Consider the following 18447-nt stretch of genomic DNA (forward strand, 5'->3'; position numbering starts at 1 on the left):
TTATTTTGTCGTTCTTTTGGTGAAAATTAAGGCTGCGCGGCTTGACCTGTGGTGGGCTGGTGCCTATACACAGCAGCTAATCGCAAAGAGCAGAGCAAGTAAGGAACAGTGAAAGAAGAAATAATCATCTTCATGTTCTCATTTTTATATACTTTTGTAACTATTTGTTTTATATGGTTTTAGATTAATTGCCACATACCAGACATCTATATTATTCAATGTGCTTACAGATTTGGACGAATACAGCTTTAAATGAAAATCTGGAGGAATAATTGTTCTGCAATGTCCATCCTTGTATTGTGCGCATGAATTCAATGGGGCAAAGAAACAGAACATTTGTCACAGAATTCATTCTCTCTGGTCTCTCCTCCAACCCAGACCTCCAGCTTCCTCTCTTTTTGCTCTGCCTATTAGTCTACATGATAACTTTGCTGGGAAACCTTATGATCATTGTAATAATTAGAGTAACTCGCGGACTGCAGACACCAATGTACTTATTCCTTATGAATTTATCACTTCTAGATGTCCTTTATTCATCAACTATTACACCAAATATTATTGCCAACATCTTCTCTGAAATCAGAACAATCTCCATTATTGCATGTGCTATACAAATGTTTTTATTCATTGACCTGGCGAGCTCAGAAGGGATGATACTTGCAGTGATGGCTTATGACCGATATGTAGCTATATGTAAACCGTTGTATTATACAGTTATTATGAACAAAGTGAAGTGTGTTAAATGTGTTATCTCAGTGTATATGGCAGGATGTGTTAATTCATTAATTCATACATGTGCTGCATTTAGCCTCCCGTTCTGTGGGTCTAATCGTGTCAACCATTTCTATTGTGATATCAATCCAATCCTAAGACTTTCATGTAAAGATACATTTCTTAACGAAGTTTTCTCATTTGTTTTTGCTGGTTCTATTGAAGTAGGCTCTTTTTTATGTATTGTGATATCATATGTCTACATTATGTTTGCCATATTTAGAATAGGCTCATCTGGAGGTAGGAGCAAGTCTTTATCCACTTGTGTCTCTCACTTTACATGTGTAGCCTTATTCTACTGCCCGGTTTTCTTTATGTACTTGCGACCAAATTCTGCATATGCAGAGGATCAGGACTGGGTAGTGTCAGTGTTCTATACAGTAGTAATACCTATGCTAAATCCCATGGTCTATAGTTTAAGGAATCAGGATGTTAAAAAAGCTCTGGTGCAAGTGCAACTTAATGTAAATAGGATTTGCTGTGTGTAGAGAGAGCAGAGCCACAATGACTGTATCACATGTTGTAAACTTTTCTGTATATATATTCAAATGGGGTCAGGCCAAAAATGAAAATAAAATAAAACACAAAGTTTAATGAAAATGTGAAAAGCCCTGTGTCAAATATAATTAGATAAAATGCTCAAATGAGTGATCAATCAGAGTTTATATTTCATGAATGTTTTCTTTCACTTATTATCTTGAGTTTTTTTAATTTGGTTGAATGTTCATCATTTGGTGTTTATGTTTGCATTACCATTTACATTTTCCTTAAAAACATATAAACCAACATTTGCAACTATATGCCTATTTTGTGCCATAAGACTGTCAATACAAAATATATACCATGCGGTATGTGGATGCTGTCTATGCCTGCATAAACAATAAACGTATAAAATTACCTATCCTTGGTCCTCTGCATGCCTGTCCCTCCGCTGCTGCTTTTCTTTCATTGTCTAGAAGCTTACTCTTCATTCTTTTACGGTCATGTCATCCTTCAACCCAGGCTTTAATTAGCCACTCCCTACATGGGTTGCATCCCACGTGACTATTGTGGCCCAATCAGCAGTGGCAGTGTCCAAAAACCAAACTGAAGAAAAGGAAAGAGGAAGCTATGGGAAAACGAAAGAGGAGAGGCAGCAGTAAGACAGTTATACGAAGGGCCAATGAGGTGGATTCATACAAAATATAATCAATGAGATTTCATTCTCTTGCCTGAATTCAGCAAATATTTGTTTAGGTTCGCAGAATGCACTAAATAAAATATAATAATAAAGTGCGTTCGCCACCCGGGCTCCACCGTGCAGAGATGTAAAGCTGCAGCTAATGTGAACAATGGCGAACTAAAGGTAGAGAAATAGCAACCTAAACACACAGTGTTATCTGTCACACAGTGTGAACAGAAAGCTAAGTAGCAAGCTCTGTTACTCCACAGAGTGGCAACATACCGCAGAGCACTGAGTCCTATATCCTGTTAACCATCACAGGAGTACAGCAAATAATAATGCTAGATACAAACCCTGTTAAACTCACAGAGGAATGAAGCTCACTAACAGAGCAGGTAGCATACAGTGCTCATACAGTCAGCGACTGCACTCAAAACAACTCCTCTCCGGAGGTCCCGGAATTCTAGTGGCTATACCCAGCCCTGAATTCATACAAACTCCTCTCCGGAGGTGCTGGAATTCTAATGGCTTACAGCCAACCATGAACACATGCATACAGCCCACACAATAGCAAAGTTCATAGACACATGATCATAAGTTGATACTAGTGCACCAGCATGCACCATTCAGAGCCTTTTATACCTTAAGCTCAAGTCCAGTCAGACAGGACCTTGCCTATGTTCCAATCTGAAGCTGCCACATCACCAGAGCATCTGACGTCCGAGCACCAATAAGAAGGCACCACATCACGGACATGCTAACTAGGGTGAAATCTGGATTTGGGCTCCAGAGCACATCGCTGCATGTGTATACCAGTAGTCACCATATTTTTAGCTTGAGAGCCAGCAGTAACTACACATACAGCACGAGCCTGGGCAAGGCGCTGGGACTGGAGTCTGTGCTGAGCAGTCATCTCAGTGGCCGAACCTGAAAGGGAGACCACAGCACCAGACAAGGCTTGGGATCTAACCCATGCAGTGGAAAAATCCTGGCACCTAATATTTTGTTTGAGTAGAATTTCAGGAGATTTAGCGTGCTAAAACACTAGGATGTGTAATTTATCTAAAAAGCAATAATATTTTAAGTGCTATACGTAAATTGCCAAAATGAGTCCAGCAGTATCTCCCACAGGCATAGGTAGAATCATAGAATGTTACAGTTGGAAGGGACCTCAAAGGTCATGATGTCCAACTCCCTATTCAATGCAGAGAAGGATTCACTAAACCACCTCTGGCAGATGTCTGTGCAGCTTCTGTTTGAAGATTTCCATTGAAGAAGAACTCACCACCTCTCAAGGCAGCCTGTTAAACTCATTGATCACCCTCACTGTCAAAATGTTTTTTTCTAATATCTAATCTGTATATTCTCTCTTTCAGTTTCATTCTATTTCTTCTTGTGTTTTCATGTGCAAATGAGAACAAGGATGATCCCATGTGGATGTCTTAAAAGATACACCTCACGGACACTCCCAATGAATACTACCAACAATATAGAAAAATAGGAGTATAACGCCCAATTCAATAGAAAAAGGTAAATTGTATTAGTTACAAATAATTAAACAGACTAGGATCAGGTAGTGAAGGCTACCAATGTCCAGACATACAGGTACACAAATGGGCAGGAAATAAAGTGCTTAGTGCATACTATTACAAGGAGAACATAACAGTAATGGGCAAAAACAGTGTAACACCAAAAGTAATGGTGGATGCGCGCTCAGTATATAAAGCCCAAATTCCCCCACATTAGCCTTGCTTACCCATAGTGTATCCGAGTCTGGACACGTGCCACACCAACACCGACGTGCGTTTCGCTTATCTTTCTCAAGGTGCGGGTCCCAGTATGCCATCCTGCCCCTTTATCGCCATTACCGGCGTGACAGTACCACTGACCTAAAAGATTTTTTTGGTCCAATATGGACCCCATTGCTGCTTTAGCTGGACAATTGCAGCAACTCAGTCTAGAGGTGGCTGACCTCCGCACGGCGTTTGTACAGCGCACTCCAGTGGCCACTGCAGTGGTTGCTACACTTCCACAAGCTTTGCTGGATCCTAAAATTGCGTTACCTGACAGGTTCTCTGGGGGCGTGACAAATTTGTTACATTCAGGGAGGCCTGTAAATTGTATTTTAGGTTGCGTCCTCACACTTCAGGTTCAGAGGAGCAGAGGGTTGGAATTGTAGTATCGCTCCTACAAGGTGATCCTCAGGCCTGGGCATTTTCACTTCCTGCTGACGCTTTGCCGCTATGGACTGTGGAGGAGTTTTTTTGAGCCTTAGGTCACGTGTATGATGATCCTGACCGCGTCTCCCTCGCTGAGTCCACAATTCGCCATCTTACACAGGGAGACCGGCCAGTAGAGAAGTACTGCTCTGAGTTTTGGAGATGGGCTACTGACACAATGTGGAATGACCCTGCACTCCGCAGTCAATATTATCAGGGCCTATCTGATAAAATAAAAGATGCCTTTGCCCTACAGGAGACACCAACCACACTGGAGGCAGCTATGCCTCTTGCGATCCGTGTGGACCGCCGCCTGCGCCAGAGACTTAATGAATCACCGCTATTCAAGGGTAATTCACATTTGGACTCACCAGAATCTGAGTCTCTAGGAGAACCTATGCAGTTGGGTGGTGCTTCTCATTCTAAGGGGGCTGCAGTAGTACGGCGTAAGGGAGGGGCATGTTTTTTGTGGCAGAAGGGGTCATTATGTGAATGTGTGTCCTTCTAGAAGACAACCGCCGGAAAACTATTGAGCCCGGGTTGCGGGGAGGTTGGCAACTCGGGTGTACTAATTTCCTCCTTAGGCAAACCACAATTTTTTCCTACCAGCCGAGATTTGTCTTGGTGAAAGTAGGCTCAATATCTCTGCCTTTCTGGACTCTGGGGCAGGGTTTAATTTAATTAATGCTGGGTTTGTTCAGGCACATGGCCTTAAGACTCAAGAGTTGTCTGGACCCCTACCTATAATTGCTATTGATGCTGCAGCCGGCTGGGGACTCATTTGTCACTTTCTTCAGCTTTTCATCCTCAATCCAATGGTCAGACTGAACACGTAAATCAAAATTTGCAAAACTTATCTCAGGTGTTTCATCTCAGAGAATCAGGAGGACTGAGTTAAGTACTTACCGGTAGGAGAATTTGCTATAAACAATCGTACTCATGAGTCTACTGGTAAGTCCCTGTTTTTCGGAACATATGGTTTTCATCCTCAATTTAGGTCAATTAATAGGAGGGATTCCTCAGGTGTTCCTGAAGAGGAGAGGTTTTCTTCATCCATCATGTCCGTATGGCAAGGGGTTCTTGATAAATTAAAGAGGATGGGTTCCAGGTATAAGAATGCGGCTGATCCGAGACGTGTGGAAGGTCCGGACCTGTGTGTGGGTGATTGGGTTTGGTTGTCCTCGAAAAATATTAAGCTGAGAGTTCCCTCGTGGAAATTGGGCCCCAGGTTCATTGGCCCTTATAGGATTGTGGCCGTCGTGAATTCCATTGCTTTTCGGCTGGCTTTGCCTCAGTCATTTAAGATCCATAATGTTTTTCATCGCTCCTTACTCAAGAAGGTTGTGGCATCATCCAATCTGTCCCCTTCACCTCCATCTCTGGTCCTTGTTGATGGAAATCTCAGGTTCCAGATTTCCAGGGTTATGGATTCTCGTTTAGTTCATCGGTCCCTACAATATCTGGTACACTGGAGAGGATATGGTCCTGAGGAGAGGACATGGGTACCTGCTGCCGATGTCTATGCGGTTAGGTTGGTTTGGGCATTTCATACAGCTCATCCTGAGAAACCTGGTCCTGAGGTATTGGAGGTCCCTCATAGAATGGGGGGTACTGTCATGGGGCTACCGCAACAGAGAGGTTCCAGAGAACTGCAGCACTCTGGGCTTCGTTCACACACAGTTAACAGAAGCTCTTCTCCTGTGTTCTGACTTGGCTGCTTTGTGCCAGCAGTGCAGGAGTTAACCTTATTGCTGAGTTGCTGAGAGCTGGGTCTCTCAGCTGAAGTGGATTTTGTAATCTCATCCTCTATATAGACTCAGCCCTAACTACAGCTATTGTCAGTGATCAGTCCAGCTGCCTGGCTTGGAGAGTGTGAAGGAGCATAAAGTTTGATTTGGAGGTTTATTTACAGAGATTGGTGTCTGCTGTTTTGGTTGCATGTTAACCCCTTCATGACCCAGCCTATTTTGACCTTAAAGACCTTGCCGTTTTTTGCAATTCTGACCAGTGTCCCTTTATGAGGTAATAACTCAGGAACGCTTCAACGGATCCTAGCGGTTCTGAGATTGTTTTTTCGTGACATATTGGGCTTCATGTTAGTGGTAAATTTAGGTCAATAAATTCTGCGTTTATTTGTGATAAAAACGGAAATTTGGCGAAAATTTTGAAAATTTCGCAATTTTCACATTTTGAATTTTTATTCTGTTAAACCAGAGAGATATGTGACACAAAATAGTTAATAAATAACATTTCCCACATGTTTACTTTACATCAGCACAATTTTGGAAACAAAATTTTTTTTTGTTAGGAAGTTATAAGGGTTAAAATTTTACGAGCGATTTGTCATTTTTACAACGAAATTTACAAAACCATTTTTTTTAGGGACCACCTCACATTTGAAGTCAGTTTGAGGGGTCTATATGGCTAAAAATACCCAAAAGTGACACCATTCTAAAAACTGCACCCCTCAAGGTACTCAAAACCACATTCAAGAAGTTTATTAACCCTTCAGGTGCTTCACAGCAGTAGAAGCAACATGGAAGGAAAAAATGAACATTTAACTTTTTAGTCACAAAAATTATCTTTTAGCAAAAATTTTTTTATTTTCCCAATGGTAAAAGGAGAAACTGAACCACGAAAGTTGTTGTCCAATTTGTCCTGAGTACGCTGATACCTCATATGTGGGGGTAAACCACTGTTTGGGCACACGGCAGGGCTTGGAAGGGAAGGAGCGCCATTTGACTTTTTGAATCAAAAATTGGCTCCACTCTTTAGCGGACACCATGTCACGTTTGGAGAGCCCCCGTGTGCCTAAAAATTGGAGCTCCCCCACAAGTGACCCCATTTTGGAAACAAGACGCCCCAAGGAACTTATCTAGATGCATAGTGAGCACTTTGAACCCCCAGGTGATTCACAAATTGATCCGTAAATATGAAAAAGTACTTTTTTTTCACAAAAAAATTTTTTAGCCTCAATTTTTTCATTTTCACATGGGCAACAGGATAAAATGGATCCTAAAATGTGTTGGGCAATTTCTCCTGAGTACACCAATACCTCACATGTGGGGGTAAACCACTGTTTGGGCACATGGTAAGGCTCGGAAGGGAAGGAGCGCCATTTGACTTTTTGAATGAAAAATTATTTCCATCGTTAGCGGACACCATGTCGCATTTGGATAGCTCCTGTGTGCCTAAACATTGGCGCTCCCCCACAAGTGACCCCATTTTGGAAACTAGACCCCCCAAGGAACTTATTTAGATGCCTAGTGAGCACTTTAAACCCTCAGGTGCTTCACAAATTGATCTGTAAAAATGAAAAAGTACTTTTTTTTCACAAAAAAATTCTTTTCGCCTCAATTTTTTCATTTTCACATGGGCAGTAGGATAAAATGGATCATAAAATTTGTTGGGCAATTTCTCCCGAGTACGCCGATACCTCATATGTGGGGGTAAACCACTGTTTGGGCACTCGGCAGGGCTCGGAAGGGAAGGCGCGCCATTTGACTTTTTGAATGGAAAATTAGCTCCAATTGTTAGCGGACACCATGTCGCGTTTGGAGAGCCCCTGTGTGCCTAAACATTGGAGCTCCCCCACAAGTGACCCCATTTTGGAAACTAGACCCCCCAAGGAACTTATCTAAATACATATTGAGCACTTTAAACCCCCAGGTGCTTCACAGAAGTTTATAACGCAGAGCCATGAAAATAAAAAATAATTTTTCTTTCCTCAAAAATGATTTTTTAGCCTGGAATTTCCTATTTTGCCAAGGATAACAGGAGAAATTGGACCCCAAATATTGTTGTCCAGTTTGTCCTGAGTAGGCTGATAGCCCATATGTGGGGGTAAACCACTGTTTGGGCGCACGGCAGGGCTCGGAAGGGATGGCACGCCATTTGGCTTTTTAAATGGAAAATTAGCTCCAATCATTAGCGGACACCATGTCACGTTTGGAGAGCCCCTGTGTGCCTAAACATTGGAGATCCCCCAGAAATGACCCCATTTTGGAAACTAGACCCCCAAAGGTAATAATCTAGATGTGTGGTGAGGACTTTGAACCCCCAAGTGCTTCACAGAAGTTTATAACGCAGAGCCATGAAAATAAAAAAAAAACATTATTTTCTCAAAAATGATCTTTTAGCCTGCAATTTTTTATTTTCCCAAGGGTAACAGGAGAAATTTGACCCCAAAAGTTGTTGTCCAGTTTCTCCTGAGTACGCTGATACCCAAAATGTGGGGGTAAATCACTGTTTGGGCACATGCCGGGGCTCGGAAGTGAAGTAGTGACGTTTTGAAATACAGACTTTGATGGAATGCTCTGTGGGCGTCACGTTGCGTTTGCAGAGCCCCTGATGTGGCTTAACAGTAGAAACCCCCCACAAGTGACCCCATTTTGGAAACTAGACCCCCAAAGGAACTTATCTAGATGTGTGGTGAGCACTTTGAACCCCCAAGTGCTTCATAGAAGTTTATAATGCAGAGCCGTGAAAATAATAAATACGTTTTCTTTCCTCAAAAATAATTATTTAGTCCAGAATTTTTTAATATTCCCAAGGGTAACAGGAGAAATTTGACCCCAATATTTGTTGTCCAGTTTCTCCTGAGTACGGTGATACCCCATATGTGGGGGTAAACTACTGTTTGGGCACATGCCGGGGCTCGGAATTGAAGTAGTGACGTTTTGAAATGCAGACTTTGATGGAATGCTCTGCGGGCGTCATGTTGCGTTTGCAGAGCCCCTGATGTGCCTAAACAGTAGAAACCCCCCACAAGTGACCCCATTTTGGAAACTAGACCCAGAAAGGAACTTATCTAGATGTGTGGTGAGCACTTTGAACCCCCAAGTGCTTCATAGAAGTTTATAATGCAGAGCCGTGAAAATAATAAATACGTTTTCTTTCCTCAAAAATAATTATTTAGCCCAGAATTTTTTATTTTCCCAAGGGTTACAGGAGAAATTGGACCCCAAAAGTTGTTGTCCAGTTTCTCCTGAGTACGCTGATACCCCATGTGTGGGGGTAAACCACTGTTTGGGCACACGTCGGGGCTCAGAAGGGAAGTAGTGACTTTTGAAATGCAGACTTTGATGGAATGGTCTGCGGGCGTCACATTGCGTTTGCAGAGCCCCTGGTGTGCCTAAACAGTAGAAACCCCCCACAAGTGACCCCATTTTAGAAACTAGACCCCCCAAGGAACTTATCTAGATATGTGGTGAGCACTTTGAACCCCCAAGTGCTTCAGAGACGTTTACAACGCAGAGCCGTGAAAATAAAAAATCATTTTTCTTTCCTCAAAAATTTTGTTTTAGCAAGCATTTTTTTAGATTCACAAGGGTAACAGGAGAAATTGGACCCCAGTAATTGTTGCGCAGTTTATCCTGAGTATGCTGGTACCCCATATGTGGGGGTAAACCACTGTTTTGGCACACGTCAGGGCTCGGAAGTGAGGGAGCACCATTTGACTTTTTGAATACGAGATTGGCTGGAATCAATGGTGGCGCCATGTTGCGTTTGGAGACCCCTGATGTGCCTAAACAGTGGTAACCCCTCAATTCTACCTCCAACACTAACCCCCCCACACCCCTAACCCTAATCCCAACTGTAGCCATAACCCTAATCACAACCCTAATCACAACCCTAATTCCAACCCTAACCCTAAGGCTATGTGCCCACGTTGCGGATTCGTGTGAGATATTTCCGCACCATTTTTGAAAAATCCGCGGGTAAAAGGCACTGCGTTTTACCTGCGGATTTTCCGCGGATTTCCAGTGTTTTTTGTGCGGATTTCACCTGCGGATTCCTATTGAGGAACAGGTGTAAAACGCTGCGGAATCCGCTCAAAGAATTGACATGCTGCGGAAAATACAACGCAGCGTTTCCGCGCGGTATTTTCCGCACCATGGGCACAGCGGATTTGGTTTTTCATATGTTTACATGGTACTGTACACCTCATGGAACACTGCTGCGAATCCGCAGCGGCCAATCCGCAGCCAAATCCGCACCATGTGCACATGGCCTAATTCTAAAGGTATGTGCACACGCTGCAGATAAGCAGCAGTTTCCCATGAGCTTACAGTTCAATGTAAACCTAGGGGAAACAAAAATCGCTGCACACATGCTGCGGAAAAACTGCACGGAAACGCAGCGGTTTACATTCCACAGCATGTCACTTCTTTGTGCGGATTCCGCAGCGGTTTTACAACTGCTCCAATAGAAAATCGCAATTGTAAAACCGCAGTGAAATGTGCAGAAAAAACGCGGTAAATCCGCCATAAATCCGCAGCGGTTTAGCACTGCGGATTTATCAAATCCGCAGCGGAAAAATCCGCAGAGGACCAGAATACGTGTGCACATCCCGAAACCCTAACCCTAGCCCTACCCCTAACCCTAACCCTACCCCTAACCCTAGCCCTAACCCTACCCCTAGCCCTAACCCTAACCCTACCCCTACCCCTAACCCTAACCCTACCCCTACCCCTACCCCTAACCCTAACCCTATTCTAACATTAGTGGAAAAAAAAAAATTCTTTATTTTATCTATGGGGGTGACAAAGGGGGGGGGGGTCATTTATTATTTTTTTTATTTTGATCACTGAGATATAATCTATCTCAGTGATCAAAATGCACTTTGGAACGAATCTGCCGGCCGGCAGATTCGGCGGGCGCACTGCGCATGCGCCCGCCATTTTGGAAGATGGCGGCACCCAGGGAGAAGACGGACGGGACCCCGGCAGGATCGGTAAGTATGATGGGGTGGGGGGGACCACGGGGGGGGGATCGGAGCACGGGGGGGGGAATCAGAGCGCGGCAGGTGTGGAACGGAGCACGGGGGGGCTGGAACGGAGCACGGGGGGGTTGGAACGGAGCACGGGGGGTGGAACGGAGCACGGGGGGGTGGATCGGAGTGCAGGGGGGGTGATTGGAGCACGGGGGGTGATTGGAGCACGGGGGGAGCGGACAAGAGCACGGGGGGGAGCGGAGCACTGGACGGAGGGGAGCCGGAGCAGTGTACCGGCCAGATCGGGGGGCTGGGGGGGCGATCGGTGGGGTGGGGTGGGGGCACACTAGTATTTCCAGCCATGGCCGATGATATTGCAGCATCGGCCATGGCTGGATTGTAATATTTCACCCGTTATAATGGGTGAAATATTACAAATCGCTCTGATTGGCAGTTTCACTTTCAACAGCCAATCAGAGCGATCGTAGCCACGAGGGGGTGAAGCCACCCCCCCTGGGCTAAACTACCACTCCCCCTGTCCCTGCAGATCGGGTGAAATGGGAGTTAACCCTTTCACCCGGCCTGCAGGGACGCGATCTTTCCATGACGCCACATAGGCGTCATGGGTCGGATTGGCACCGACTTTCATGACGCCTACGTGGCGTCAAAGGTCGGGAAGGGGTTAAACCTGTTTTCCTTCCTAGTTTTTTCCTTCTCTTCCCTTCTCTGTGTTTCCTCTGTGGTTGTGTGAGCATTTGGTGAGTTTGAGACTTTTAGTTACCTTGTCTGTATACCCTGTTAGTTGTTGAATTTATACACTGGTGCAGTCCACCTCCCTTGAGGGGAGAGGGGCCACTGATAGGGCCTGCACAGGAGACAGGGATATGCTGGTGGCTCAGGCCTCCTAACCATCATAGGTACCCCTGAGATAAGGAAAAGCCAGGGCCCCATTATAGTGGCAGGGACAGGTGCGGGTCCCAGTAAGCCGTCCTGCCCCTTTATCACCATTAACGGTGTGACACACAGCATGTGCAGATAGAGAGGACAGGCATACTCAGAAACGAGCACTGATAACCTGAGAACTAGCAAGCATGTAGACAACTGACTAAATACATTGCTCATGCACCTTCCAACAGGTGGAGGTGCCTTAAATAGTGAGTGTTTCCCAGCCATTAGACAGGGACACTTTTGAATGAAGCACTCTGTCCTGTTAAGAGACCAGGAGAGATCACGTGCCCTAAGCGCAGGGCCTGGAGATCTGCCAGGCATACATAGACCCCGGGAAGCAGCAGCAGGAGGAGGACACATAGGATGACATCCCTGTCAAGGGAGGGGAGGATGGGAAGAGAGCAGGGATGCCAATGCTACAGTTTTAACTACTTTCATTTGGTGCTGGAGGGCATCCATCTTTGGACCTTTGAGAGCTATTTGACCTTGAAGCCAAACCATTGCATAGTCTTTTTACCACACCCGAACCACGCAATGTCTACCCTTGAAGTCTGCGGGATAATTATCTCTCATGCAAGAGTGGTCAACTGATTTGACACTTTTTCTATTTTTTTGTATACATGTATGCATAGTCTACATCCTATAATGAAAATGTTTAATTTTCAAGCATCAATTGACTAAAAAAAAGCTTATTTGTCTGAGGGCCAACCCCTTTAAAGGGTTTGTACCCAGGTTAGACATTATCCTGTTCAATGGGGTTCTTGTGATTCTAGCAGCATTTATCAGCTGTCATGTTACCTTTAAACATGGACTACAATAACATCACACATGATAAATGTGGGCCTAAGATCTTTAAAATGAGAATAGGCTAGAATATGAACCATAATGAGACACCTAGGAATAATTCATTCATTTATTAAGTTATATTCCTATGGGTAAATTGCTGCAGAATTGCTTTTCTCCAGAAACCATGTTCAGATAATTTTCTTATAAAAGACACATAGACATCATAGATTGATATCATCAATGCCTACATCATTCCTCTCAGTCTTGAGAAGATATTATCTGTGACTGAAGGTTTCCTGAACTGAATAACAAGTTTGGTCTAGTAATATCGCCAAGAGCAAACACAGATAAATGCTTACTTAACAATTGTTTCTTAAGTTGATACTATATGATTAATAGCACTTCATCTTAGATGATTATGTATTTGATTAATCTAGGTGTTATTATCATACAGTAGGTATCCTAATCAATATGAAGAGGGGACTTTCTAAACAAGCAAGCACTGATCAATCGGGAACTAACGGTAACTTAAATTTTTCCAATGCCTTAATATAGTTTCTGGAATGATATTGAGAGTGCATTAACTTAGGATTTTTTTTTTTGCCATTTTCTGTGGTGTTATGAAAAAGGAGCTGACAGCCGGCATTAGGTACCCTATAGTTGGTATTTTGGTCTTCAACATCACTAGTCATCTTTAGATTAACTTAAGATCTATAATTAAAACATAAGTGATCATGAAGATATTAAAAAGATGTCCGACTGTACCGCCTTTCTGAGGCTCTTTTGTTTCAGTATATGTGTGGCAATAATCTGATATAATCTGAGAGTTCATTTACTTGTAATTTAGAATTATTTTGACATTCTTTTGGTGAAAATTAGCACCGCATGGATTGACCTGTGGTGGGCTGGTGCTTATACCCAGAAGCCAATCTCAACTAGCAGAGCAGGTAAGAAATAGTGAAAGAAGAAATAATCATCTTCATGTTCTCATTTTTATATACTTTTGTAACTTTTTGTTTTATATGGTTTTACATTAATTTCCACATACCAGACATCTACACTATGTTATTCCTTTTGCTTGCAGATGTGGACCAGCTTTTAATGAAAACCTAGAGAAATTGTTCTGCAATGTCCATCCTTGTATTGTGCGTATGAATGCAATGGACCAAAGAAACAGAACATTTGTCACAGAATTCATTCTCTCTGGTCTCTCCTCCAACCCAGACCTCCAGCTTCCTATCTTTCTGCTCTGCCTGTTAGTCTACATGATAACTTTGCTGGGAAACCTTATGATCATTGTAGTAATTAGAGTAACCCCCGGATTGCAGACACCAATGTACTTCTTCCTCATGAATTTATCATTTGTAGATGTCCTTTATTCATCAACTATTACACCCAATATTATGGTTAACCTCTTCTCTGAACGTAAAACGATCACCTTCATTGCTTGTGGAATACAATTATTCCTCTTCATTTATCTGGCGAGCTCAGAAGCAATGTTGCTTGCGGTAATGGCCTATGACCGATTTGCAGCTATATGTAAACCACTATATTATAATATAATTATAAGTAAAGCAGCATGTTGGAAACTTGTATTCTCAGTATACACTGCAGGATGTCTGAACTCATTCATACATACATATTGTGCATTTACATTACCATTTTGTGGGTCTAATCGTGTCAACCATTTCTATTGTGATATCAATCCCATCTTAAGACTTTCATGTAAAGATACATTTCTTAACCAAGTTTTCTCATTTGTTTTTGCTGGTTCTATTGAAGTAGGCTCTTTTTTATGTATTGTGATATCATATGTCTACATTGTATTTGCCATACTTAGACTTGGGTCTACTAGAGGTAGGAGCAAGTCTTTATCCACTTGTGTCTCTCACTTTACTTGTGTAGCCTTATTCTACTGCCCGGTTTTCTTCATGTACTTACGACCAAATTCTGCATATGCAGAGGATCAGGACTGGGTAGTGTCAGTGTTCTATACAGTAGTGATACCTATGTTAAATCCTATTATTTACAGCTTTAGAAATCAAGATGTGAAACATGCACTGGTAAATTTTAAAATGTTTAGATATTAATATTACTGTGGTTTTCAGACTATAAGATGCAACGGTCCATAAGATGCACCTAGGTTTTAGAGGAGGAAATTAAAAAAAAAATTGAAGCAAACAATGTTTTCACTTCTGTACTTAATATTCCCTATCCTGGTAAATACAGTCCTCTCATCCCCATCCTAATATGCATGGTCCCCTCATTCCTATCCTGGTACACATAGCGCCCTTATCCCTATCCTGGTATGCATGGCCCCTTCATCCCTATCCTGGTATGCATGGCACCCACATCCCTGTCCTGGTATACATGGCCTCCTCATCCCCATCCTGGTATGCATGGCCTCCTCATCCCTATCCTGGTATGCATGGCCTCCTCATCCCTATCCTGGTGTGCATGACCTCCTCATTCCTATCCTGGTATGCATGGCCTCCTCATCCCTATCCTGGTATGCAAGGCTCCCTCATCCCCATCCTGGTATGCATGGCCCCCTGATCCCTATCCTGGTTAGCATGGCCTCCTCATCCCTATCCTGGTATGCATGACCTCCCCATTCCTATCCTGGTATGCATGGCCCCCTCATCCCTATCCTGGTATGCATGGCCTCCTCATCCCTATCCTGGTGTGCATGGCCTCGTCATCCCTATCCTGGTATGCATGACCTCCCCATTCCTATCCTGGTATGCATGGCCCCCTCATCCCCATCCTGGTATGCATGGCCCCCTGATCCCTATCCTGGTTAGCATGGCCTCCTCATCCCTATCCTGGTATGCATGACCTCCCCATTCCTATCCTGGTTTGCATGGCCCCCTCATCCCTATCCTGGTATGCATGGCCTCCTCATCCCTATCCTGGTGTGCATGGCCTCGTCATCCCTATCCTGGTATGCAAGGCCTCCTCATCCCTATCCTGGTATGCATGACCTCCTCATCCCTATCCTGGTTAGCATGGCCTCCTCATCCCTATCCTGGTATGCATGACCCCCTCATCACTATACTGGTATACATGGTTTTTGGGATAATTCATCTAGAAATCCAGCCACCAATTTTGCTGCTCTTTGCCATGTTCATTTCCAATATAAAGTCAGCATGAGTGTCGAACCCAAGTAAACTGCTCTTCTCTTCACGGAGCTTTACACGTTATCAAAGAAGATTATTGTTCTCCTCCTTGCAGCGAGAGTTGAAATCCAACTCCAGCTTTTGCCTAGTCTCCAGGACAAAACATTTTTTCATCAAAGGAAATAATGAGGATATTTTAAGGTGACTTTTAATTTGCCATCCTCTGATTTCTCCAGAGTTCAAGAAATCATCAAGAAGGCCTCCTAGTTCCTCTCTGGAAAACATTAGAAATGTAATATCTTCATTCAAATTTTTACTGAAATCAATTGATAGTGTACTAATCTTTTTTTTTAATGTCCTTAATTTTCTGTTGCCTTTTCAAGAACTTCTTTGCCTCTGGTTTCAAAGTATCAGGACTCAGGAGGTAACAGGGCCTGCAAGTGCTCAAAACTTCTATACACATCCTCCCGCATACTTTTCTCTACATCAAACTCAGACAAGGTCTTGTCGGCCTCGGTACTTGCTGTTCGGACATCTTTATCAGAAAATACGTGCTGCAGGAAATCCAGCATGTTCCTTTCAACTGCATACTCCACCTCCACGTCAGCCAGCACCTTCAGTGTGGTCTCATAGGACACATGATCTGTCTCCAGGCTGCCCACACTGTCATACACACACTTGGTTTTCTCAATAAGCTTGGCAGCCATTGAGCAGATTTGTTCTGGAGTAAGATCCCATCGCAGCCGGTTCTCTTGCTTCTTAGCAGGCAATTCCAGCATACGATCTGTAGGGGCCATGTGCTCCATCTGTCACAGAAGCCTCCAGAGCAGCCGTGCGGTGCATTGTGGGAGGAGCAGTCACGTGTGTGGGGAGTAGGGTTGAGCGACTTTTAGTATTTTAGGGTCGAGTCGGGTTTCACGAAACCCGACTTTCTCAAAAGTCGGGTCAAGTGAAATCGGCCGATCCGATTGAAAAGTTGGGGTCGGGGATCAGCCGAAACTTGAAACCCAATGAAAGTCTATGGTTTTTTTTTATTTATATTTCCTTCAGGGCAATATAGCAGAAAAGCCGGTAATTCAATTACCGGCTTTTCATTTCTCCTGCCAAAACCCGACATGATATGAGACATGGTTTACATACAGTAAACCATGTCATATTCCCATTTTTTTGCATATTCCACACTACTAATGTTAGTAGTGTGTATATGCAAAATTTTGGCGCTCTAGCTCTTAAATTTAAGGGTTAAATCACGGAAAAAATTGGCGTGGGCTCCCGCACAATTTTCTCCGCCAGAGTAGTAAAGCCAGTGACTGAGGGCAGATATTAATAGCCTGGAGAGGGTCCACGGTTATTGACCCCCCCCTGGCTAAAAACATCTGCCCCTAGCCACCCCAGAAAAGGCACATCTGTAAGATGCGCCTATTCTGGCACTTGGCCACTCTCTTCCCATTCCCGTGTAGCGGTGGGATATGGGGTAATGAAGGGTTAATGCCACCTTGCTATTGTAAGGTAACATTAAGCCAGATTAATAATGGAGAGGTGTCAATTATGACACCTTTCCATTATTAATCCAATTGTATGAAAGAGTAAAAAAAAACCACAAACACATTATTAAAAAGTATTTTAACGAAATAAACACACCGTTTGTTTTAATATTTTATTGTACGCTCAATCCACTGGCTGAAGACCCTCGTTCTGTAACAAATAAAAAATAATAAACCATCAATATACATACCTTCTGTACATCTGTAACGTCCCACGTTGGAAATCCATCTGAAGGGGTTAAAATATTTTACAGCCAGGAGCTCTGCTAATGCAGCGCTGCTCGTAGCTGTATACCCCAGCGAATGAAGGTAATGTAGGTCAATGACCTGTAGTTACCTTCATTCGCGGTGATGCGCCCCCTGCTGGATGTCCCTAGAGCGTGGGAAAAGTTCCCAGGCTCGAGGTCATATGAGGACATCCAGCAGGGGGTGCATCACCGCGAATGAAGGTAACTATAGGTCATTGACCTACATTACCTTCATTCGCTGGGGTTTACAGCCACGAGCACAGCTGCATTAGCAGAGCTCCTGGCTGTAAAATATTTTAACCCCTTCAGATGGATTTACAACGTGGAACGTTACAGATCTATGGAAGGTATGCATATTGTTGGTTTATTATTTTTTATTTGTTACAGAGCGAGGGTCTTCAGCCAGTGGATTGAGCATACAATAAAATATTAAAACAACCTGTTTTTATTTCATTAAAATACTTTTTAATAATGTGTGTGCTTTTTTTTAACCATTTAATGCAAATGGATTAATAATGGATAGGTGTCAGAATTGACACCTCTCCATTATTAATCTGGCTTAATGTCACCTTACAATAGCAAGGTGACATTAACCCTTCATTACCCCATATCCCACCGCTACATGGGAATGGGAAGAGAATGGCCAAGTGCCAGAATAGGCACATCTTCCAGATGTGCCTTTTCTGGGGTGGCTGGGGGCAGATGTTTTTAGCCAGGGGGGGCCAAAAACCGTGGACCCTCTCTAGGCTATTAATATCTGCCCTCAGTCACTGGCTTTACTACTCTGGCGGAGAAAATTGCGTGGGAGCCCACGCCAATTTTTTCAGCGATTTAACCCTTAAATTGCCTTTAACCCTTAAATTTAATAGCTTTCAGCAATTTAAGGGTTAAATCGCTGAAAAAAAAAAATTGGCGTGGGCTCCCGCACAATTTTC

General features: G+C 43.5%; 2 protein-coding genes across 2 annotated transcripts; both read left to right on the top strand.

The window, feature by feature from the left end:
- Positions 1–314: 314 nt before the first annotated feature.
- On the top strand, positions 315–13714 carry LOC138674551 (olfactory receptor 5F1-like). Its single transcript, XM_069762374.1, has 3 exons — positions 315–1235; positions 13449–13548; positions 13686–13714. The coding sequence occupies exons 1-3, from the start codon at positions 315–317 to the stop codon at positions 13712–13714; spliced, it is 1050 nt and encodes a 349-aa protein (XP_069618475.1).
- Positions 13715–13749: 35 nt separating this feature from the next.
- LOC138674552 (olfactory receptor-like protein COR4) lies at positions 13750–14691 on the top strand. The gene has a single exon (XM_069762375.1). It carries the CDS (start codon positions 13753–13755, stop codon positions 14689–14691), a length of 939 nt encoding a protein of 312 aa, XP_069618476.1. The 5' UTR covers positions 13750–13752.
- Positions 14692–18447: the final 3756 nt, after the last annotated feature.

Source organism: Ranitomeya imitator, chromosome 4 (genome assembly GCF_032444005.1).
Source record: "Ranitomeya imitator isolate aRanImi1 chromosome 4, aRanImi1.pri, whole genome shotgun sequence".
Lineage (NCBI taxonomy): Eukaryota > Metazoa > Chordata > Amphibia > Anura > Dendrobatidae > Ranitomeya > Ranitomeya imitator.